This window comes from Anabrus simplex, chromosome X (genome assembly GCF_040414725.1).
Source record: "Anabrus simplex isolate iqAnaSimp1 chromosome X, ASM4041472v1, whole genome shotgun sequence".
Taxonomy (NCBI): Eukaryota; Metazoa; Arthropoda; class Insecta; order Orthoptera; family Tettigoniidae; genus Anabrus; species Anabrus simplex.
The window spans coordinates 101,879,498-101,905,674 of record NC_090279.1 but is presented as its reverse complement, the minus strand read 5'-3'; the positions used below and the strand labels follow the sequence as shown (position 1 = coordinate 101,905,674).

At 40.6% G+C, this 26,177-nt stretch overlaps 2 protein-coding genes across 16 annotated transcripts in view; one reads left to right on the top strand and one right to left on the bottom strand.

The window, feature by feature from the left end:
* LOC136886060 (spindle and kinetochore-associated protein 1) overlaps positions 1–15,481 on the bottom strand; it is a 161,684-nt gene extending 146,203 nt beyond the window's left edge. The window contains exon 1 of the mRNA XM_067158788.2: positions 15,153–15,481. Coding sequence (XP_067014889.2) covers positions 15,153–15,389 — 237 coding nt within the window. The 5' untranslated portion in view covers positions 15,390–15,481. The remainder of the gene's footprint in view (positions 1–15,152) is intronic.
* A 306-nt stretch (positions 15,482–15,787) lies between these two features.
* Positions 15,788–26,177, top strand: part of LOC136886858 (zinc finger protein 41 homolog) — a 348,826-nt gene continuing 338,436 nt past the window's right edge. For 11 of the 15 annotated variants that reach the window (XR_010861834.2, XR_011019112.1, XM_068230980.1 and 8 more), the window contains exon 1: positions 15,788–16,001. Coding sequence is in view for 1 of the 15 variants with exons in the window: in XM_067159718.2 (XP_067015819.2) it covers positions 15,873–15,910 (38 nt within the window). In the remaining 14 variants the exon portion in view is untranslated. The remainder of the gene's footprint in view (positions 16,002–26,177) is intronic. The other 4 variants (XM_067159714.2, XM_067159718.2, XM_067159712.2 and 1 more) reach the window with 4 other exon arrangements.

The following is a 26,177-nucleotide window of genomic DNA, read 5'->3' as shown; positions in this document are numbered from 1 at the left end:
CATATAAAAGACCTAAAATTTCTAATGGAGAAGAATTAGCCGAAACATACTGAACCGAAGATGAGCAATAGTCAGGAAGTTTACAAACTGTTTTCAATTTGGAATACAATTCAGCCGAAATAATGGAACAAACACTGCCTGAATCTAAAAGAGCAGTTATAGGCTCATTATTCACCTCAATTTTAAGAAAAGGTACAGGCGCGGGGGGATCCGCCGCAATCCTAAGACATTCCTTAGGGCCTTCAAAAGATAAATTTGAAGCCTGAGTTTTCCCTGAAATTTCGGTATGTTTACTTAGGGCTGAGCCTCCAGAAGAGGGGTTCGCCGACTCAGCTGACGCCATTAGTCACTTATTATTATTGGCATTGGTGGAAGTTGCACCAGAAGTCGAGCTGGAGGGGGTGCTATTAGAATTTGGGCAATTCTTGGCGATATGGGAAAACGCGCCGCATTTAAAACAGCCTCGAGATGACCCTGCTCCATTCCTTGTCCCACTAGACTTGATTGATGGGCACTTGTTCCGAAGATGGTCGGGCGACCCACAAGCGTAACATTTACGGGGTGAGAATGGACGGCGTGGCGGAGATCGAAAGCTACTAGAGGATGGAGGGGGTTCTTTCGCGACACGCAAGGTATCTTTACAAAAAACAATATAAATATAAGTCACCACCTTATCAATACAAAATTTATTCACATTCAGCTAGTAAATATGGTCAAGACCGGTTTCGACCCCTAGGGGGTCATCTTCAGTTGACATGCATAAAAGATATATTTTACAAAAACATCACATATAATGATTAAAACTTAAATTAAATCGAACTGATCATAAATGTTGGTATGTATGTCTACCGTCTACCCCTCTACCGTCGCCAACTACAATCTCAGAGCAACACGTATCAGATCTCAACAGGCAGCTACACAGAATGCACGGTTCCAACACCTAACGTAAGTGAAACGACATACGATTTGCTATTACACTTTCATACCACACCATTTTCACCCTCATTATTTCTATTTCCAGATACTTTGTTTTCACAACATATATGCTTCTACGATAAAAACAACGTGCACTCTACCAGGACGCATAACATTCAACGCGTTCTTACAAATGTCACCAACTCAACATATTACGGCACACGAAAAGAAGAACATGCTCCACCAATATATTCAAGACTCTTAATAGCTCTAACAACAGTAGCTGCCTAAAATATCTCCAGACATACAACCAAATATTACCTGAATTGCAAGCAGATTATACAAATACTTACCTAACGCAATTTTGTATATAGTTATATATTTTTACGGACCCATTTTATCGGAACATTATAACTAATCAAATACTGTTGTGAAAACCTCGTTAACCCCATTTTACCCCAAACAATGTATATATAGCACCACATATCAATAATGTTAATGCAATGTATTTTTAACCAGGCATATATATACTACTGTTTTAGTTATGTGTCCAATTTAACAAGATTATCCAAAGCCTATGCTAAACAAAACAAATAGTTAAAAAAAAAAAAAAAAAAAAAAAGTTTAACCCTATTCCAAGACAAAAAATAAGAATAATAGGCTTTATAAACTGATACTTTAGTATTTAAGACATATGCCAACAAGGTATTACATACTAATATTTTAATCACAAGTGTCCAAACCAATAATTCTACATGTTCATATGACTGATCAATAATCAATTAATGTAATTTAAGAACCAATTTTTAATGTATATTACTGAACTTAATTTACACAAATGTATGTATATCTCATTCCACATTGTACAACCCAAATTAGACAGTGATAACATGAAAAATAGCATGTAATTTCATGGATGATGTATATTAGCTAATTACTTACCTTGACACTGTATGCTGGAAAACTTAGGATTGACACATACAATAGCTCAAATGTACCAAGACATACATATAGTCCTCTCCGTGTAAGGATGTACCCTAAGGGTGCAACCTTACCCTTTCTCCCCTGTAATATTAAGATATTGATTTATGGTTACTTTTCTTGCTGTTGGGTCTTTTTCAGTGTCGGTAACCATACAGTTTAGGGACCCTACTTGCCGATACGTCTTACATTTATCGTTAATCTGGCACGTTGGCAACGTTCAATCACTGCTCTAGCGTGAAGTGCGTGTTGCCACCGCATCGCCGTTAAAGTCACTAGTGATACATTTGCGAGAATATTCTTTTTCTGTGGGATTGTAAATCTATGTGGCTAATACCAGGTAAGTAGGATTGTGGCATGTTCGGATAATGCATTTAATAACATAGTTTGTGTGAAATGATGAAAGTGCTCAAATACGTCAGTCTCATGTCTAGATCTACCCGTACATGAAATAACTCTTGCGGGATGAAATTTTGGCAGTAGAACTTATAACATTATTATTTTCAAATCCGCAGTGAACTTGAAAGCTGACCTAAATTCCGTTCACGGAGCTTGGCACATTAGTATTCCTATATGTTTCCTGATAAGCTTGAAGATATAACCAGCCTGCAGGCTGGAAATATGCCCAAGAATCTCTCTCCTTACTGGTTACCGGTATTGAAGAGAGAAGGAAATATTCGTGCAAAAGAAAGGGAAGTCATTGGATGTCTGGAACTTTCGAAAATCACACTGCAAAGACTTATTAAATAAATTGCATCGTTTAACACGCCCCTCTTTTCAAGAATATGGTTATAGTACGCCTACTGTATATCAAAATAAAGACAGATAATTTAAGTGAGAAAGTGTGTTTATTTCCTTAATTCAATTATCTTGATTTATTTCATCTTATCTTTTATCATTTACTAGGGTAGGGAAACATTCATTATCGGTGTTTACATTGAGGTTAGTTTGTTATGGTTATGTCTGATGATTTTAATATGTAACCAGGCAGGTTGGCAGCAGTCATCAGCCATTACAAAAAAGAGAAAAGAAGAGCATCGGGCGGCGATATTTACTTTCTGGGGTATTTCCTTACGTGGCAATTACTATACCAACATTTATGATCAGTTCGATTTAATTTAAGTTGTAATCATTATATGTGATGTTTTTGTAAAATATATCTTTTATGCATGTCAACTGAAGATGACCCCCTAGGGGTCGAAACCGGTCTTGACCATATTTACTAGCTGAATGTGAATAAATTTTGTATTGATAAGGTGATGACTTATATTTATATTGTTTTTTGTAAAGTAATATCTATCAATACAGAAATGAAACTTATAAACTACAACGCAAGGTATCGGCATATTTAACCCCTTCGGCTGATACGGCCAATGCTTCCAGCTCAGAAAAGGTTTGCGGGCACGCCGCAAAACACAAATATGACCTATAGGATGGTGAAATGCCTTCCACAATAGCATGAACAATTTGATCTTCAGGAAAATGAAGAGCAAACACCCTGGTATAAAATTTGATGTCCTGGATGAAGTCGGCAAGACTTTCGTCCAGACGCTGTACCCGATAGTAGTGCTTCTGAATAAGCGATGACCTAGCTCGAGCCGGAATGAAGTTTGCAAGAAGGTGTGCATGAAAGTCTTCAATAGATGACTGTTCAGCTATTGCCCTGACTATTTTGTCTGAGAGGACACGTATGGCATACGGATAAATAATTTGTAGAATTTGGGAAGCAGAGAGGGAAAATACTAGGGCATGATCTTGGAACTCGACCAAAAATCTCAAAAATGAAATTACCTCACTGATGGAGTTAACCGAAAACTTGGAAATACCCCTGAGCAACATTGCTAATGGATGAGGCAAACTGCTGAACCCAGGGGACATAGTAGGTAGAGGCCTCAGTGGTAAAGAAGCTAATTCAGAACGTGCGTTATTCAACGAGGTACGGCGTTCAGACTCGTTGCCCACTGGGGGCGAGGTTTATTGAGATCCAACAGTTTTCCTATTGGCATCTCCCTTAGGAGACTTCCTCGCTACCTACATTCACCGTAGTGGGTTGATCAGTTTTGGGAGGAACTTCCCCAGTTAACAATTGGGTAACCTTACTGGACAATTCAGAAAGATTTTCAAGAACAACACTAGCTTCCTTCCTCTGAATGTCATTCAACTTCAGAGAAAACAGATCGTTAACTCTATTAGAAAAATGAAATAACTTGGCTTGCACACGTTTAATTTGATTAGGAGAAGGGTCATTTTCTTCAAAAAAGGTAATCACAGAGCCAGCTCAGTAGCATTATCAGTGATCGTGGAAAGAGAGTCGTCAATTTCTTTCTCCCCCAAGGGGGGGATGGAAATGGGCAAATCAAGCTTATTGGTGTCTACCGCAACCGTGCCTCCAGATTGCACATTTCTAATTGTTAATTCATAAATCAACTCCTCCTTGCGCAAATAGTTGAGATGGAGGACATCGCGAGGGCCGGGCATGATGACTAAAATTTAACAGTTTTGAAAAATGAAAAAGAAAAGTCCAGCGACAGAGAAAATTGTTAGAGTTCGAAAGCAAAGCAACGTTTAGCCATCAAAAGGGGCTAATTTGAGACCCATTCAACCATGCTCTGCTACCACTTGTTACCGTGGTTTGGTGGATGTGCAGAGGTGAAAGAAGGTGCTGGGATGAACAGGTCTCAACTTACGAAATTAAAGTTAACTTAAAATTTAACAAAGGTTATATTTTCTTTTCAAGGTCAAGAAATAACAAGTACAACAGGAACTCATTTGGATATCCACAAGTTAAGAAATTACAATTACAATTGTTACAGGATTTGGGCTCCGAGACCCAGACACACAATTCTCGAGCAATTAGCCCAACTTTACCCAAATACAAGGTTTGACAAAGAGGCAGAAAACCCCAATCATGCCCAGGAGCACTTGCTCCCTATTACTCAGTAAAGCCTGCTCGAGGCACACAGAAACCAACTTTAAGAAAGAGCAACCCACTCTCAAAGTTCAAGCCTATCAAAGGCCACACCAAACTCCACCTTCAAGCTGACCTCCAAACACATGAAAACAGGGGTAAAAATACCCAACCTACTGAGGCCTATTCCATAAAGAAACAGGACAATTACATGGCCCCCAAAATACCAACTTGAGAGGAGGCGTAACTGCACTGCTAACACATTTCTTTAAAACCAATTTGGCACTAGGCCACTTCTGCAAGGGCTAATCCCATACTACGGAGGTGACACGATTGAAAAATTTTATGACATTACAAGTAGAAGGGAAACTGTTATAAAAACGTAGTCATCTCAAAACAAAATGAAAGGGGAGCTCGAGAGGGTTAGGCACTCTCTATCCCAATTTGTAGTTAAAGAGACAGAATTTATACCAAGTGTCTTTTACATTTTAAATATAGGTTACATGAGGAAAGTTTCGAACCCGCCCCGAGGGTTAAACTGCTGAACTGGCAAGAAAATAAGTTATAAAACGGCCATTACCTGATGGTTGAACTGCTGCCCGAAGAAAGAGGCGCTTCCCGCCCCCTGCTACATAATTACACAATGAGAGATGTTACTGAAGTGGCGCGGAGACCCAAAAATCAGCAGTTTATATACCCTCGTGGAACATTCAAGACTTTTCATGAATGATTACACCCGCCCACAAGCTTTTTATTGGACGACCAAAAGATTACATGTCAAAACTGGAGAAGAAAACCAGGATTGGTGGAAAATTAATTACAGAAATTTGCGATTGGCCAATTTCGAAACTGGCGGAAAGAAAGGATTAACATTGCCAACTTAAACAATGGCTGAAAGAAATTTAATAAAGAACAAACTTATAAATACTAAATTTCTTCAAAAAAAAGGTTCCCTCACTTCGCACTAGGGTGCACAATTGTAGTTCTTAAGAGGTGCCATCTAGAAGAGAATGTTCACACTTCTTAATACAGAGCAAATAAATACACATCGAAACTGACATAGTTCAGAACACTTCAAAATTTACAGTAGAGACATCTTCTGAGGACTCAGAGAATTAAAGTGGAAGTTGAAGTTCCGGCTTCCTCCAGTAGAGGAGTTTCAACTGGCGCCATGATTGAATTATCGGAGCGGAAGTGTACCGCCCGGTACAGCTGGAATTTTCTTTCTTATTTTCTAAATTCGTCAATCTTTTGTCATCATGTCCGGCCCTCGCGATGTCCTCCATCCCGGCTATTTGCGCAAGGAGGAATTAATTTATGAATTAACTATTAGAAAGGTTCAATCTGGAGGCACGGTTGCGGCCGATACCACCAAGCTTAAAGATTCGCTTGATTTGCCGATTAGTATACCCATCTTAGGGGAAAAAGATATTGATGACGCTCTCTCCACGATCACAGATAATGCTACTGAGCTAGCATCAGTAGTTAGTTAGTTCTTTTGAAGGGGGTGATCCATCACCTAATGAACTTAAACGTGTACAAGCAAGATTGTTCCATTTTTACAATAGGGTTACTGATCTATTGTCTCTGAAGTTAAATGACATTCAAGGGAAGGAGGCTAGTGCGGTTCTCGAAAACCTTTCTAAATTGTCCAGTAAGGTTAGCCTATTGTTAAACGGGGCAGTAACCCCCAAAACTGACCAACCCACTCTGGTAAACATAGTTAGCGAGGAGCATTCTCCCACGGGGGAAGAAAGTAGGAAATCTGTAGGAGTCCAACAAACGTCTGTTCCATTAGAAACCGAGTCCGGTTGTTGCACATCCATTCCACCCTTTGTGTTGAATAATGCACCCTTTGAAACAGCTTCTCCGCCCCTTAGGCCTTTACCTACTATGTCACCCGGGTTCAGTAGTTTGCCTCATCCATTAGCAATGTTGCTCAGGGGTGTTTCTAAGTTTTCTATTAACTCCACCAGTGATGTTATTTCATTCCTAAGGTTTTTAGTTGAGTTCCAAGATCATGCTCTTGTATTTTCTCTTTCTCCGTGTCAAATTCTGCAGATTATTTATCCCTATTCCATTGGTGTCCTCTCTGACAAAATGGTAAGAGCCATGCTGATCAGTCCTCTATTGATTTCCATGCGCATCTATTAGCAAACTTCATTCCAGCTAGGGCAAGGTCATCTCTAATACAGAAGTACTATTATAGAGTACAGCGACTGGATGAAAATCTTGCCGACTTCATCCAAGATATTAAATTTTGCACTAGTGTATTTGCTTTACATTTCGTGGAAGATCAAATTGTACAGGCCATTGTGGAAGGAATTTCACCATCTTACAGGTCATACTTGTGTTTTGCGTCGCATCCGCAATCTTTTGCCGAATTAGAAGCTATGGCTCTCTCCGCCGAGGGAGTTAGATATTTAAAGTTAAGAACTTCATTTTGGTCCGTATTGAATTTAGATTTACACTATAAATTGAGGATAGTTATGTCCACCTTTTCAATACAAAAACAATGTGAGGTCATTAACACATCACATATTTATTACCTTTCAAACATTGGGACCGGTTTCGGCATTATTTGTATGCCATCATCAGCCATAGGAAACTTAGTGACAAGGCCTAAGTACAATATTAACATAACTTACAACATACATATATGTATATATAAAAATGAACATATTCTTACAATGACTATTAAAAAATTTTTGGTGTACACCATAAAACCTTATATTAAAATTGGTAGCATATTTTATGCGATATATTATGACTTTATACAATTATTTGACTAAAGTTAAAGCTTATTGTCAGTTTTTCTAAATATTACCAAATGTTAGATATGCTGACACACTACGTGTGGCGAGGGAGCCCCCTCCTTCTTTAAGTAATCTTCGGCCTCCACCTCGCCAAACTATCGTAACCCGCAAATGTTAGGCTTGTGGGTCTGCAGACCATCTCCGCAACAAGTGCCCTTTGATGAAATCCAACGGGGCAAAGAATGGAGCAGGGTCATCTCGAGGCTGTTTTAAATGCGGCGCTTTTTCCCATATTGCCAAGAATTGCCCAAATTCTAATAACACTCCCTCCTGCTCAACTTCGGGTGCAACTTCAACCAACAATCAAAAGTGACCAGTGGCATCGGCTGAGCCGGTGTGCTTAACTTCTTCAGGCTCAGCCCCGGTTAAATCCGACCAAATCTCAGGGAAAACTCAGTCTTCTAACTTATCATTTGAAGGCCCCAAAGAATGTCTTAGGATTGCGGTGGATACCCCCGCACCGGTACCATTTCTCAAAATTGAATTGAATAATGAACCTGTAACAGCTCTATTAGATTCTGGGAGTGTGTGTTCAATCATTTCAGCTGAATGGTATTCTAAATTAAAATCTGTTTGTAAACTTTCTGATTTTTGTTCGACTTCGGTTCAATATGTTTCGGCTAACTCATCTCCATTAGAAATTTTAGGTTTTCTGTATGCCAAAATTAAAATTGCTAAATTCACTTGGAAAATGAAATTGCTTGTGGCTAAGTACTTGTCTTCCCCATTATATAGGGAGCGGACTTCATGTCTCATTCCGGTCTTGTGCTCGACATCCAAAGCAAGTCGTGCACTTTCAAATTTGCTAGTAATTATACTATCCCTTTGTTAAAATGTAGTTCTGTATCATGTTCATCTGTTTCGCCTATCCAGGATGAGATGTCGTTAGACCTTAGACATCTACCTGAGGAGCAGGCTGACAGTATTCGAAGGTTGTGTCAATCGTTTCCAGATGTGTTATCTGATACTCTTGATGTTACTGACCTCATCGAATACAAGATTGAGGTTACGGATTCGATCCCTGTTAGGTTTCCACCTTATAGGCTATCTCCACCTAAAATGAAGGCTCTGAAAGAGATCTTAGATCAAATGTTAAAAGATGGTATTATTCGACCCTCTAAGTCGGCGTATTCTTCACCTATTTTTCTTGTTCCGAAACCCCAAGGTGGCTTCAGGCCTGTGATTGACTTTAAACCGGAAGGTGGTGTTACAATCTGTGCCCCTTCCCGACCTTCACTCTTGTTTTTCAGAGTTTTGGAAAGCTAAATTCTTCACCATCTTAGACCTCAATCAGGCTTATAATCATATACCTCTGGCTGAAGAATCTCAACATCTGACAGCGTTTGCCATGGATTGGAACTTGTACGAATACAACCGCGTGCCTTTCGGGCTCCCCACGGGAGCAGCTGTGCTTACAAAACTGCTAGACAGGGTCTTCTCCGACATCAAATGTGAGTATCTATATCATTATCTTGATGATGTCGTCGTATTTTCTGAGACCTTTGAAGAACATCTTGATCATCTGAAAGAGGTCCTTAATCACCTTCGTAAGGCAGGGTTAACAGTTAAGCTGTCCAAAGTTGCTTTCGCTAACCCTTCCATGTCATTTCCAGGGCACATTGTGTCGCCCAATGGTGTCGCTGTAGATCATTCTAGAACTCAGGCTATCCGTGACTTCAAACCTCCTAAAGACATCAAAGAAATTGCCAGATTCATTGGTATGGTGAATTTCTTCAGGAAATTTATTCCTAACTTTGCTAATAGAGCGGCGCCCTTGAACTTACTTCGTAGGAAAGGCGTCAAATTTGAGTGGGGGCCTTCCCAACAAGCCGCTTTCGAAGATCTCAAATTAGCTCTGTGTAATGCCCCTGTTCTTGCCATGCCGGATTTTTCGAAGAAATTCATCGTCCAAACCGACGCATCGTCGTTGGCGGTGGCTGCAGTCCTTCTTCAAGAGACTGAACTAGGGAGGCGACCCATCGCCTATGCGTCTAGAACTTTATCGACTCAAGAAGCCAAGTATTCAATTTATGAACTTGAAGGTTTGGCAGTCTTATTTGCTCTAGAAAAGGTCCGCCTCTATCTGGAACACGTTAAGTTCGACTTAGAAACAGATAACCAAGCCTTAAGCTGGGTCCTAGCTAGGCCGCGTCATACTGGTCGTATAGCCCGTTGGGCCATCAGAATTTCTGCCTTCCAGTTTGATGTCAGGCACATTAGAGGAACTGAAAATGTTGTGACAGATGGACTAAGCCGTATGTTTGCCAATTATGTACAGACCGCTGAACAGGCTTACTGTTCTTCACTTCCCGAGTCCATACTTCTTGAGGTTAATGCCATTTTAACTGATGTTCCCATGCTCTTTAGGGATATTGAAAAATATCAACGTGAAGATCCGACACTGGCCCCTATCATGGAAACCCTTTCTTCTGGGGAACATGGCGTCCCTTATGTATTGAGGAATGGTGTTTTATGTTGCCCGTCGGGGCATGATAAGATGATGAAAGTAGTGGTTCCAGCTGTTCTAGTGCCTATGATCTTCAAGTACTATCATGAGACCCCATTAGGGGGGCATTTAGGCATCTTCAAAACTCGAGAAAAGATCAGAGAGATGTTCATTTGGAAGGGTATGGACGGAGAAATCCGTGAATTGGTAAAGGCTTGTAAATCTTGTTGGCTTAGTAAACCCACCATGTCCACTAAGCTAGGCTTATTGTCTTCTCACCAGGCGTCGCGCCCCATGGAATGTCTGTACATCGACTATGTAGGACCCTTCCCCCAATGAAAGGGGAATGCCAATAAATTTATCCTTGTGTGTGTAGATGGTTTTACAAGATTTTCCTGGCTATTTCCGACTAAGTTGGCTACCGCTCAGTCCACCATTTCCTGTTTAAATTCCAATTTTGCTTCCTTTGGTCCGTGTCAATAAATTGTTTCTGAAAATGCTAAAGCTTTCACCTACAATCTCATCTGTAAATTCTGTTCTGATTTATCTATCTCACATGTAACTACCTCTGCGTACTATCCTCAACCTTCTCTGGCTGAACGGGTCAATCGTAATCTGAGATCGGCTATTATTGCCTATAATCATGACGATCACTCTAGGTGGGATACATCCCTGCATTGGTTGGCCTTCGCTTTAAATACGGCGGCTCATGAATCTTGTAAGTTCACTCCAGCTTCACTGATGTTTAAGTTAGTACCCAACACGCCGCTCACTAACCTTTGGTCCATTAGTGATATTTTACCTGAGACAATAGATCCAGATAATATTAGAGATCTCTGGAAGAACGCTAAGGCCAATCTTAAAGTGTCTCATGAAAAGGTTAGGGAAAGATATGATCGTGGACGGAGGCCCACCAATTTAAAAATAGGAGACCAAGTGATGGTCAAGAACTTTGTTCCCGCGGGCAAGCTTGCCCCCAGATTCTATGGGCCGTGCATTATTTTAGATTTTCTTACGCCGGTTACATTGTTAATGAGCTATCCAGCCACCGAGAGGATCTTTAGGATCCATCTTTCACAGATTAAACCTGAGTAATATCCTGGTTAACTTAGCCATCAATGCCTTGCAATGGTGTAAAGGTTATATTTTGTTCTTTTTCAGAGGCCTTCTGCCCCAATTTATTTTAATTGGCATAGAACTAAGTTGTTGCTGTGCGACCTTCCTCTCCGGTTACTCTGCTGTCATTTCCCTTACGGCCATTACCAAGCTCCCGTCTCCTGCTAAACCATACCAGTGGCTTTAACAAAAAAAATCCCCGCCGCTGGCCCCTCTGCCTCACCGACAAGATAGTACCCTAAAATCACATGTCAACAAAATTCTGCCGCAGAGATCTTATTGTTTCAGTGTCCCCGCAGCCGTACGGAGCCGTACCGCCACCGAGGTGGGGTACGAGCCCACTCCACTCCAGTGATGTCACCCTGTGTACGGAACGCCAGAGACCATCTCCCGGCAAAGGCTCATGTGCGGCGCACTAACCGCCAGCTTATCCAGGGACTGTAAACAACTTCGCACCTGCGGCATGCTTCACCACGGCTACCCCTCTCATAGTGCGGGAGAGAGGTATCTCAGGGTACTTGAGGGGTCCTAGCGACCTCTACTGGACATTGAGAGCGGCGGCTGGTCTGGCAGTCAGAATTATCAACATGTACCTAGCTGGTTACGGCAACAAAGAATCTCTAAAGCTGGTGTTTAAACAATTTCCACAAATATACTTTTAAAAATAAAAAAAACTGTGAAAATTTTCCTTTTGGTAACGTCTTCAAAATTCCTCTGGAAATCAATTTCAACCATTAATAACTCTTCCATGAATCTTTAACAAATCTATTGACAAGGAATCAGAAATTTTTGATTAATTTTTGATCAAACACAAAAAACTTTCTGTGTCACCCCTTGGAAGGACATTTGGGGGAGGAGGTTTGTACCGGGTGGTACACCTCTACGCCGCAAATTTAAATCTTCCGCCAATAAATCCTCCCCTACCGGAGAAACTGTGAACTTTTAGAACTGTATTAATTCATGAGTTTTCTCAGAAGAAGTCTCTACTATAAATTTTGGGATTACAAAGTTGTCTATACTGTGTGGATTTCAACGTGTATTGTTTCCTATGGATCAAGAAGTGTGGACATTTGCTAACAGATGTCTCTACCCAAAAAACTATGATCATGCACCCTGGTGCGAAGTGAAGGAACTTTTGTTGAAGAAATTTTGTATTTATAAGTTTTGGTCTTTACAAAATTTTCTTCTTTCATTTGTGGGTTGGCAATATTAAGCTTTCTTTCCGCCTGTTTTGAACTTAGCCAATCAGTAATTTCTGTAATTAATTTTTCACCTATCAGAGGTTTCTTCTTCGAATTTCCATGTGTAACTCTTAGCTACCCAATAAAGTTGAGTGGGTGTGTCTTTATTATTCATCAAAGGTCTCGAATCTTCCACGAGGGTTTAAAAACTGCTGATTTTCTCGGTTCTTTGCCACTTCAACAACATCTAGCTTAGTGTATGGAAGTATAGCAGGGGGGCGGGAAGCGCCTCTTCCTTTGGGCAGCAGCTCTTCAAGGTAATGGCCGTTTAACATCTTTCTTTTTTCCTTGCTAGCTCAGCAGTTTAACCCGCGGGGCAGGTTCGAAAACTTTAATATGTACCCTATAACTCAAAACATGTAAACCTTTTCCTATCTTGTAAAACTTCATTTATCTTCAACAGTAATTTGGGGATAGAGAGTGCTTTACCCCCTCGAGCTCTCCTTCATTTTGAATTTAAGGTGACTACGTTTTCGTAACCGTTTTTCTCTTCCTTCTTAATGTGTTAAATTTATTTTGTATACAAGTCACTTCCATAGATTGGGATTAGCCCCTGTACAATAGGCCTAGTGCCTCTTAGGTTTTAAAATGTGTATTTAGGAGTGCTAATTCATGCCTCCATTCCTTTTGCATTTTGGGCCATTTAAATTAACCTAGTATTTGTCCACTAAGGCCCGGCAGAATGGGTACAAGATACCCCTGTTTCTTTGTAAGTGTGCCTTGAGGGCAGTTTGTAGTAAAGTCCGTTTATGGCCTTTTGATAGGCTTGAAAAATTGAGAGCGGGTCGGCTCCTTCTTGTAGTTTGATAAGTGCCTCTAGAAGGCCTGATTGTGTTAGGTGGGAGCAAGTGCTCCTTGTGTGAAGGGGTTTTCTGCCCTTTTGATCAAGTGTGTACCGTGGTAAAGTGGAGCTAATAGCTCAAGGAATGTAAAAATTGGGGCTTGAAGCCCAGAACATGTAAAGATCCCTGAACTTGTATTTGAGTTTGGAAAATCATACTTGTACCTGATTTTTTGTTTTATTGTTATTTCACCAAGTGAAAATATGTTAAATTGCTTCTAAATCCTGACCTTCCTGGTCTTGGACCTTATTGTTGGTTATTGGTTGACTTGTTGTAATTGGTTGAAGTCTAAAACTCCTTGTTAAATCTTGTTAAGTTTTGGTATTTTGTGAAAATATAACCTTCAGTGAAATTTTAATGCCTCTTTCGGCTTTGTAATTAGACCCATTCCAGCCCGCACCTTCTTTCACCTCTGCTGATCCACCAAAACCTTGGAACAGTTAGAAGCCGCAAAGCGGCCTCAGGCACCTCGTTTCATGAGGAAACACGACTGGTCTGGACGGTTAGGATTCTTGCCGTGGACAAGACCATTGTTCTGGATGATTAGAAGCCGCAAAGTGGCTTTAGGCACCTAGTTTTGTGAGGAAACACGATTGGTCTGGACGGTTAGGATTCTTGCCGTGGACAAGACCACTGGTCTGGACTGTCAGAAGCCGTGACGTGCCCTTAGGCACCTAGTTTCCTGAAGAAACACGATTGGTAAAATTCCTCAAAGCTGCCGCAGCCCTGTATCTGCCTCTATATTAACGTAAGTGTTAAATTAAATTACTGTTGTTGTGTATTTCACATTGTTTCCTTTACATGGTGTTTTTTCTTTGTGCTTTTATTCAGCCGGGGTTGGTAACACAATGTATCTATCAGCATTGATTTCAATGATGTCACATTCCATTCATGTTGACCAATGAGAATGCGAGTAGTTACTCTAGCCATGACCGATGGCGGCTGCTGCTCTTATTAGGTTATAAAAGTAAATGTTCTTCTGGGGGCGGGATGATGGGTTCCTAGACATCGCAATGAACACATCTCTCCTCTACAAGGTATTCCAAGTAAGATTTGCATTATTTTAACTTCCTTATAATGTTATAAATTCTGGGCTATGGAAGGAAAAATTATACCTATAAAAGAGAAGTATGAAAGAGAGATCAAGTATTTGGGAAGATTTTTTTTTTGCAAGTTGCTTTACGTTGCACCGACACAGATAGGTCTTATGGCGACGATGGGACAGGGAAGGGCTAGAAGTGGGAAGGAAGTGGCCGTGGCCTTAATTAAGGTACAGCCCCAGCATTTGCCTGGTGTGAAAATGGGTAACCACGGAAAACCATTTTCAGGGCTGCCGACAGTGTGGTTCGAACCTACTATCTCCCGAATACTGGATACTGGCCGCATTTAAGCGACTGCAGCTATCGAGCTCGGTGGGGAAGATTTTTACAGCACTGAAGCCATGATGAACAGAGCTTGGATGATGGCAAACTATGAGCTCAGGCATATAGTGACTCGTTACGCGGTCAATGGTCCCCATCATAAAGTATGCATGATCAAGTCATTCCATACGCCAGGTGATAAGTGTAAATGTGAACTTTGCAACAAAACATCTACTCAGTTGTACAAAAAGAGTGAAATACCTCATAGAGTACAGCAAGGAGAAAACTATTTAAATATGCACAAATGTGCGCATTCCGTTTCATTCAAATAACATGACAGCCGGGCTGAAGAAATACCATGACCCCAATTCAGGTCGAAACTAGTCGCATATCTATGTGTGTGTGTGTGTGTGTGTGTATATATATAAATAATACAGTGATTAAGTAAACAAAATTGTATTAATTAGGTGGATCTCACCCCTAACCACAAGTGCAGAAATAATGAGGAAGGAATGTTTAATATTACCTTTATTTCTTCGTTCTTTTGCTTCATCTTCACAACGTGATCTTTCATTATCACTATATCTTGTTTAACTTGGTCCATGTAGACCTCTATTTCCGAGAACTTAGGACAGATTTCTTCATCAGGCCTACATCCTGCGAGTATGTTCAAGTATGTCAGCAATGTTTCTTTCTTTTGCTCAAGAGAAAGTAAGGTCTCGTCGACGGTCAACGAAGAATCAAATTCACTTTCACACGTCATAATTATTCACAGTACAGTAGGTAAGGCTCACAAAATACCTAATAACGAGAACCACATGGATTAATTCAGTAATTCAGTGACTTGATTTTTCCCACCAAACTTTCGAATCAAAGAGTTTCGAATTAGCAATACGGCCACAGCCACAGAGAAATCATGCAGTGATACCAAACCTATCTCAAACAGTGATGACAAGTCGTAATTTTACATATTATCATTATGAGATGAGACTTCTGCCATGAATCATAATCCAATCCTAAGAAAATATGACATAATATTCTCTGATTTAGAATGAGTTCAAGAGAAAGCGTTTTACCGAGCACAGCTGCCGTAATCTTTACATATTAAATATTCCAAGCAACGTAAGAATGCGTCGTTGGCAATGCTGACGCCATGCCTAAGAAGGACTCATTGACAGTGTTTGGGTCAATAATTGACAGACAGACAAAGCAAATCTATATACACAAATACTCGGAAACAAATTATATGCCTGACGCGGAGGATGTGTATCGTGCGTTTCTTATGTAAGCGTCCTGTTTTCATTTTGTGACTATATTTTTGGGCAGTATTGTTAGCCGGAAATCTGTTTCTGGTGGTTCTTAAATCTTTTCAAAGGTAAGATTGCAACACTTCTGGATTTTATGTATTTTCGTTGTGCCTTCTTCCTTCTTTAGACGTGTTGTTTGATAACCTATAAGCTACAACAGAATATCTTTATTTGTTTGGAGCAGATATAAGGGGATGATGGAAGGAGGTTATAGTACATTCGGCTAATGTTAGTAACACATTAAATTGGTGGATGTCAAAAATTCTTTCTTATGTACCGGTACATACATATGTGAATGAACTAAGCATCCAGGCCTTTTCTTTCGTTTTTATGTCTCCGGCACTCTTCGGTCCGTTTGTGAGGAAGGTGATTATGTAAGATGAAGTTATCGTTGCTATAGTTACCACTTTGAAGTTAACTTATTAAATAGAAAAACACACAGTGTGCAAGAAAATACACTTAGTCGCTATAAAGTTTTGTCACACTACAAGGCCTCCAGGGCGTGATAACGACGACAGAGACGAATGATTCTTATTTAATTCTGTACTGACTGAGGCAATACAGGCAGATCATCTATTAAGGAAACTATCTAAATATTGCCATTGATGCTTTCACGGCCTGTACTTATAAAACTAAATAGTTTATGTTGGGTCCACCTTCCCTAGGAATGCATGTTGTTCCTGAAACATGTATGATAGAATAAATAAAAATTGACAGAGTGGACCGAATATATATATATATATTTCGTATGGCATGAGGATACATTGTTACAATTTGGTTATTAACAAATATGTACAATTACACGAAAAACAGTTTCATCTATACACACAGAACAACTACGTATTAAACAAACTATATTTATACATTTGAGCTCATCAATATCTGCATTGCTGCTAAAGCTGAATGTCCAGTTTTGTTAGCCAACTCACAGCTTCATCACTGGCCTCGTGGATATCCTTTATTGTCCCACTGAATCTTCGGAGTGGGCACTCTTTGACGATATGTTGAACGGTCTGAGGCACGTCAGAGCAGTCGCAATAAGGATCGCTGGTAATCTTCCACTTGTGTTTCCAGAAGTTGCATCTGCCATGTTGAGTTCTGATCCGATTAAGTGATGACCAGATTTTTCTGGTTAAGTTGAAACCAGGAGGTTGCATAACTGGATCCGAAATTAGACCTAATCTGTCAGGGTTTGAAGCTGCCCACCCATAGCGCCAGGCAGTGTTAGTACGAAATTCATCTTGAACTAGCCTCTTTCCTAGTAACCAAGAAGGTTTCCTAGATTTCAGCCTGAGATCTTCACGTAGGCAGTCTTGATGTATTGGTAGAAGAGGATTGTCACAGCATTTAACCCATTCTTTCTTCAGTGCCATTTGTCTTCGGAGATGAGGAGGTGGAATATTTGAAAGAACTGGTAACCACTCCAAAGGTGTGGATTGGATGGTTCCTGATATAGTCCTCATTGTATTGTTTAACTGAGTATCTATCTTCTTTGTATGGGCACTGTTGAGCCATACTGGGCAGCAGTATTCGGCTACTGGGTATACCGAACATAAACCATTTTAAATAGTTTCTTTAATAGATTTAGACCAGTCAATACGGGATCAAATAAAATACCTATTGCGGTTAAGTTTATCAACAGGCAGATCATTCATGCATGATATGCATTTTGCACTCATTAACAATATGTAATTTATTGCATTTTATTTATGGCCATTGGCTCCAATAAATGTTTATTATTTTAATTCACGTTAGAGCTCATGATTTTTTTTTATATTTCATTTTTTGTTTTGTAGATTATAGAGTCATAGTATGTTGTAGGTCCACAATGAAGAAAAGTTCTCGCGTCAGTTCATATACAAGTCTTGAGGGTGTGTTTAGATATGCATTGTGTTCTTTTAAGGAAAATTGCTTTCACCCTTTCTATCTCTTTTAGGTCTTCCTTTTTTACGAAAGTCCATACGTTTTCAATGCCATAGATCACGATTGGTGTAATTTTTAGACAGAAAAGTTTCAAGGCGTTTTGATCGGCAGTTTATGTGCTTCGAAATTTGTTGCCTGTCTTAATGTTCTTAGTAGTCTTGGCTCCAAAAATCATAAAAGTAGGCCTTGTTAGTGGGATGTAAAACCAGCTCAAGGCTGTTCTCTGCTGGCCTTTTCTAGTCACGGTTCATGCCTCGTTTTTCCCTACGTGCACATGATTTTACGTCTTAGAATATCGCCAGGGAAGGGGGGCGCTGCAAATGGTAGCAGAAGTGTGCTCGACTAGGATATCTGCTCCGAAATAGAATCAGACGAGGTAGGGCCTAGAGCTGGAAATGCATGTTAGGTCAGTCCTGATTGTCCCTAGGTTAAGCCTTATGAAGCCATTGATTCAGATTCTGATCCTGAGTGTTGTAATTTATTTATGAATTCTTATGACCATCTGTATATGTGTGTGTTATGTTTGCTACCGCTGTAACAGTGCCTATATTATGGAAAGTCAGAATATTTCTGAGATGAGTAATGATAGTGAAGTTTTTGCCGGGGGGAAACTCTGACCTTGAAAGTCAAAAGAGACAAGGTATTGATGAGCTCAATGCGTCACCTGTGTCAGGCAACAATAGTGATAGGTGCCTTGAGGATAGGAACGCTATTGCTTGTAGGAATTGTGCTCTCGATGAGAACCGTCTTGACCCTGTTTCCCCTTCCCTGGCGATATTCTTAGACGTAAAATCATGCGCATGTAGGGAAAAATTAGGCGTGAACCGCGACTAGAAAAGACCAGCAGAGAACAGCCTTGAGCTGGAAACGATCCTCATTATTGATGAATAAGGATATCAGTCTAAACTACAGCAATAAAATCCAACTAAAATTTAAATGGAGGTTTATTGATGAAATAAGATTAAAGCAGAAAGGTAAAATTGTGATGTCAATAACATTAAAAAAGGGCAAAAGATTGTATCATAAGCATACCTCGTTCAATGTATGTCTGAACATTATAGCATGAGTGCGGTGTTTTTACACTCCATGATAGAAATAAATATTACCACAAACTTGCCGCCTCACATATAACCAGGTTACATCGTGTGCAGGTAATTATACAGCTCACACGACCCAACTAGGTCGTTCTTTTTACGAGATTTACTTCATTAGCAGCATATCTCTCATTGTACTCATCTACACAACAACAATAGTCATGGCTCATCGAAAAAAGGCTCCATGCATAATGGAGGGGGTAAAAAGGGTAAAACCAAAATGTTAGATAATAGCACGCAAGAGAGAGAAATGTTTCTGGGCCAAAGAAGTGAATTAAATCAAAAGGAGAAAACACAGGCAAGTGCATAGCCCGACAGAATAAAAGAAAACAATCATGGCGCCCGAGACGGAGACCAAGATAGAATTAGCAATAGTGTACCAAGAACAAACAAAAGGTACAGAAACAAGATCACAAACAAAAATACAACTGACGGATAGATCGTCTTTCCACTCCCCTCACTAACGCATACGCACCCAGGTTCACACACACATGCCAGCAAGGCAGGCAATAGGAGCGGTAGCTCCAATTTATAAGACAGAACACCAATTCATATAGGGTGACTCACCTGGTCATGAACTACAGGTCTCGCATTCACCAGACAGCAGTGTGCACGACGCAAACAATAATACAAAGGAGTCGGAGGAATCCCGTACTCATAACCATCATGTCACGTGCCTCATACAACGGGAATGAAGCTTCCCGTCGACACGGAGAGCATACACATAATTGATGGCGAAATACCATACAGTGCAATGCACATAAACAGAACCAAATTTTGAGACCCAGTTACTACATGGCATAGTCACAAACACACTATCAGACACACGTCCCACTCATGCTGAATGGAGTGGAAGACGCATACCAATCAGCTATATTCAATAGGGCGAATAGTCCTAGTAAGAAACGTACCTCCAATATGAATAATCAAAATATTAAGATGCATGTTTGTATGAGCTCGGTTTGAATACATTAAATGTCCATGTATAAGATGGGAATGCAGGTCTGCTCTGTGCGGGCTCCACTGTTAATCTCTCATAAACAAAGCAAAAATTTCCTTTAAAGCGATAATACTCCTCGTCTCGCAAAAGAAACGATCTTCCATTTTTATATCAGACAGTGCTGCCCTCTCTGCTGCTTCATCAGAAACACATAAGTTATTCGAATTGAGGCCATAGGAAGCCATTTACGTATTTGAAAGACGTCACATTTATGAACATGCGACTGGGCATGGTTCACCGCCTGAGCAGGTTTGATCCTGGCTCAGTCTCGTGATATTCGAAGGTGCTCAGATATATCAGCCGTACCTTTACTGGCATGTAAAAGAACTATGTGGGACAAAATTTTCGCACCTTGGCATTTGCAAAAACTGTAAAAAGTAGTTATTGGGACGTAAAACCAATAACATTGTTATTAATATAGAACTTTCTGACAGTTGCAATAAAAATGCAAGAATAAAGTACAACATTTGAGTTAGTAACCGCATTTATTTCCCAGCATTCTTCCTCAACTAATAATTTTTGAAGACTCGTATATCAGAACGTTACACGCACTACTTAAGTCAAATACTAACACCTACAACAGGAGAAAATTTCCCTATTGACTTAACATAACATCAATGCCACTGGTCGCGCGATGAGAGAACCTCTTACACAGGGCGCACGAACTGAAACAAATCTTTGTTTCGACTAGAGGAGGGGATGCTTACCCTTCAAGTGTGAATCGCCTTACTCTCGACAGTTATCAACTCAGCTAGAAGAGGGAACAGTCACCTCCCTTGCATCGCTGAGAAGTAAACTCACAATACAAACTAAGGCGAGAGGAAATCTCTCATAGTGACCACTCGTAGGTTAAAACGTCTAGTATTCATTAGAATCTGCTAAGGATTTCTTGAACATTTGTTGAACTGTCAAGGGTGCCTGCAAGCAACCAATAACGGCCAGTCTGGCTGTAAGGACCCTATTCTGGCACTTCCGTACCTGGTGGGTATATTTATGAAGGACAAAAAGCATAGAAAAATGATGTGGAGCAATACCGTACTTCAAGTAGTAGAAAGGAGAGATCCTGTATGCTTGCGAGGGATCCACCATCGCGTCTCAACAAGTATTCTTATGTATTGAATTTGGAAGAATGGAAAGTGGGACTGCGTAAATCAGTGTGTCATTGTCGGCTAGCCAATTATCCTATTGTCTCGGATAGAGCATGCATCACCTCTAATCACAGAGGTTACCCTGTTTGATAAAAATAAGAAAACGCGCATTTAGAAATTGTCATGCCGGATGCGAGGCAGTGCAGTAAATTTTTATAAAATTTTGTCGTCTCTCACTTTTTGTAATGACCTGTGATTTTATCCAGACTAATGGTCTAACCAGTCCAGACCATTGGATTTAGGCCTGTATGCCTAGTGAAGACATATGTGCATGGCGAAGAAGTAGGGAGTCACTTCATGAACTTGATGCATGAGAATGGGAAATATGGACCATAGGAACCCTGAAAAGGATGGACTAACAAGAACACTCATTTCCAATAAGCTTTTGGCAACCAAGGGCTGAAAGAAAATGTAGGGCCTAGATCAAATAAAGATGAGTCGGCTCTCTGCTTGGTCAAGTGACGAGGCCTGAAAACCTTGGGCTAGGTTGACGTAGTGGACTGAAGCGAGAGCACAAAGGAGAGAAGTGTAGACTCCTTACTGTTATTGCAGAACACTGACTCGGCCGTGATGTAATAGCAGAATTTCATGAAGCAGCGCGAAGAGAAAGTCGACGACTGCCAGAGACATCCCCCACCCCCATCAGTTGAGGATAACATTAATTTTCCTTTATGCCATAATGAACTACAATACTGTGCCAATCCCAGTTACTTAGGAGTAACATTGGATAGGTCTCTAATGTACAAAAAATCATCTGCAGAAAACCGCCAACAAACTAAAATGTCGTAACAACATTCTCCAACGCCGGCTGGAACTTCTTAGCGAGTGGATGGAAACACATTACAGACAACATCTTTGGCCTTCATCTATTCTGCAGCAGAATACTGCTCTGGTGTCTGGCTGAACAGGGCTCACACACAGCTAGTAGACTTACAACTTCCTCAAACCATGCGGATCATAACTGGTACACTTCGTACTACACTGATCCAATGGTTACCTGTACTCAGCAATATAGCACCTCCACATATCAGGAGACAGAAGGCCCTTTTTCAGCTATGGACCAGAATGCTGAAGAATGAACATATACCTGTTCAGCCAAAGTAGGGGACTGCCTGTAGGGGTGAAGTACAGTGGGGATTTCGAGGGCCCTGGGACCGCTACGGTAGCTGTGAAGGCCCTTCAGGAACTCTGAACAGTGGTGGCAAAAGGGGCTCTGGTTAAGACGCAGCAGGTTGTTATGCTACTTAGAATCCAGAACGGGTAAAAGAAAAAAATAAAAATAAAATAAATGCAATGTAAATATTAATCTTATACCAGTTGTATAGTATCATTTGAAGTAATTCCACATACTGTATATCAGTTGACTATATTTGTAAGTAGTACAGGAGATATTATAAGTAGAATTTTGTAAACAATATAAATTTATTACGGATGAGCTGTGTGTTTAATAGAAAACATTGTTAGCGTAAATTGTATAATATTGTATTATAGGAAAATTTTCTTTTCTTGTTAATTTAATATTTAGTGCTTGACAATAATGTATTTTAGTGTACCATTTGCCACCGAGGTAGACACCTCATTTGCAAATAAAGAGATTTTGATTTGATTTGATTTTGATGAGGATATAGGACAGAAATGCACATGCCTTAAATCTCGCCAGCCTGCTTGGAAAACTGCTGTGAAGATAACATCCGGTGACTTCAACTCCACCTCTACATGGTCAACAGAGTGGTCTCTATTCCTACCTCGGGCAATAGTGGATATTAATAATCCATCCACAAAACTGGCAGGCTTTGATCTGCCACGCTGCAACTGGAGTAGACTAAATCGCATGAGATGTGGGGTAGGTAGAACAGCATCTACTTTACACACCTGGGGCTAGTCAGTTTCTCCATACTGTGACTGTGGGGAGGTTCATCAAACAATGAAACCTGTAGTGCAGGAATGTCCACTCTGTGCTTTCACTGGCACCATGGAAGACCTCAACTCAGCAACACCCGAAGCAGTGAAGTGGGTGGCGGGTTTGGACATTCACATCACTCGCACTCAATGTGTATATATGAACTGTCAGAGTTGATAGGTGGATAGTGATGTAAATATATTGTGTTTTCTTCTTGTTCTTTCAAACTTTGTAAATTGCTTTGACTGTATAGATTGTCAATTGGTATTTACTTTTTACTTATCTTTCACTGATTGTGTAAATAGTTATAGGTTGTCATTATTCATCATACGCCAAATAATAATAAATATAACCCAAAATAATAAGGCATATCTGGAAAGTTAGTAAATATGGACACTAGTTCAACTGAAAAGCTGTATATGAATTTAGTTGCACAGCGATATCCATTTGTGCTTTCTTTATTATATTCCTTCTTCAACATTATTATTGTCCTTTTTTGTCTCAAAATATCAATACAATGATCTTGACAAAGAGGAAAGGCAATAAAACAATCTGATTAAAATACTTCTTCCTAAAATGTAGCACCTTTAATTTTAACGATATACAAGATCGCAATGGAAATTTATGTATGACAGGAATACAGTTAAGACTAGATTGACGGTGAACAGATATAAAAGAAATTTTCTGTAAGGAAAAAATGACCAAAAAGTGATACAATACATAAGAAAACCTTCAGCAATATTAATTCTTTAAAAAAACCTAGAATTAAAGGAGGAATAGACTCTCGATCGTCAAACAATTTGTGCCTTCAACCAACGTTGCACCCCTCTTTTCTTCAAAACACATACCTCATCCTCCTCCTAAACTTGCATTTTCAAGTGCAATTGTAAGGACAAAGAGTTCACTAAGGAATAGCGCGAGTTTAAGTTAGCACTGCCGAAAGGTATAGTATGTGTTAAGACAAGTCATCCGTGAATCAAAGGAACTTGCAATTTGCAGCAAAGAAAGACTTCGAACATATCCAAGTTCTAGCCAGAATCAGCCCAAGTAAAAGAAATAAAGGCCATAGGACTGACTTGTATTGAGTACAGAATTCATCACACATCTAGCTGCATTAAGAGATGATGATTATCATTATTATTATTATTATTATATGCGTTAGGCCCTCTAAGGAGCACGTAGAATCATTAGTTAGCATTCTTCTTCTTGTTTCTCTTATCCTCCCAAAACTTCTTCATCCTCGCACTGTGAGTCTGTCGTCTTTCTTGAGTTATAGTTAAGATAGCCTTTGCCGGTTTCACTCAAGGGCTCCGAAATAGGAGGATTCAGCACAAGGTGCAGGACCGAGATCGTAGAACATTCGAAGAGGCCGTAAGTACAGCCAGGCAGGAAGTGGCATTACTGCTCTCTCAGGAAGAGCGTGAAGCCCTATACAAGCCACAACCGGTTAGAACCCCTCGTAAAGAAAGTTGGCAGGTAGTACCTACAAAGGGCAGCTCTAAGGGCAATTTAGGGCGACGTCAGGCAACGGGAAATAGGCAAGGCAAATCCCGAAATGTACTGGTGACTTGCTTCAACTGTAAGCAAGAGGGCCATATCGCAAAAGAGTGCGAACGGCCAAGAACCAAGTCTGACATGCAGGCTCCTAAGTGCACATACTGCAAAAAGCTAGGCCATAAGGAACGAGAATGTAGAAGGAAATTAAAGAGATCAAGAGAAACCTACTACTGGGGAAGTAAGGATAGTCAGGTCCACGAAAGTACCATCCAAGGTACAATCCCAGCATGCGCAGGGAGCAGGAAATCGTAAGGGGCGATCTGAGCCCGTCATACGATGCTACGAATGCAGTGAAGTGGGTCATAAGAGGCCCGAGTGTCCACAACGTGATAAGGACCGTGGACGTGCACGCAAGCGGTGTTATGCCTGTGGGAGGCAAGGCCATTTACTGTGGCAATGTACCGCCAAGCAAAGCCGAAAGGCTCAAGTCAGCCCTCAAGGAAGGGGCAAGCAAAGCCAAGAGGCACAAGTTAGCCCTCAAGGAAAGGGTCGGAGGGTAGTCCAGGCTGGTGTGACACAAAACAGCCAAGACAAGCCGAATAGTCCTAATAAAACACGGTGTAAAATATGTAAGCGATGGTCTCACGATAGCAAAGACTGTTGGTTCAATACCCGGGACACGTTAAACTAACAAGGGGTCACAAGCAAGGGACAGCAGTGAAAACCCCGGAGGTATCAAGTCCCATCGCAACAGATTTATCCAAGACAGAAGGCTCAATCTTGATTGATTTAGCCGGTCGGAGAGACCCTGTTAGATTTTTAATAGACACAGGGAGTGACGTATCTTTCCTCAAGGAGAAATGTACACCTAAAAACGTTTTCGTGAATCGAAAGGAGACTCTCCAGCTGAGAGGCATCAGTGGAGACGTAGTATTCACGAAGGGGGAAGTTCGAATCCCGATAGGAGGAAAGGTCCTAGAGTTCCACTTAGTAGGCAATGATTTCAATCTGAAACAAGATGGGATCATTGGAAAGGATATCCTGCATAATAGTATATTAAACTACCAAGATGGGTATGCGCTAATAGCAGGAAAGAAATATCCCTTTGGTGCACGAGAAGCCGTATGGGTCACTTTGGAACCCCGAACCGAAAAGATAGTGGCTATCGAAGTAGATAAGAATAATGCCGAAGGCCTTGTTGAAAAGCAAGAAGTAAGACCGGGCGTTTATTTAGCAGAGTGCTTGACCAAGTCGGAAGATTACACGGCTATTGTCAGTATGTTGAACACTACTGATAAGACTTGGAAATTACTAAGTCCAGTGGTAGAACTTCATGCTGTATGGAAAGAGACAGCTGAATCACCCACTGTAATAAATAAGGTCGAGCGAGCTGCCTTATCTAGAACAAGCAGCGGAACGCAAGAGCGCTCAAGGAATGGCAATAATAATAATAATAATAATAATAATGTCAGTGGTGAACAAGTGGAGATCAGGTCTCCCGTCACCAAGTCCAGAGCTCAAAGACTGCGAGAGCAGTTGCGTTTAGACCACTTAGCGCCTAAAGATCGCGAAGAAATATGTGCGATCTGTACCACCTACCAAGATGTATTTTACTTGGAAGGTGATAAGTTGACGCACACGGATGTGCTGCAACATGCCATTCCGACACCCGCGGATCAACC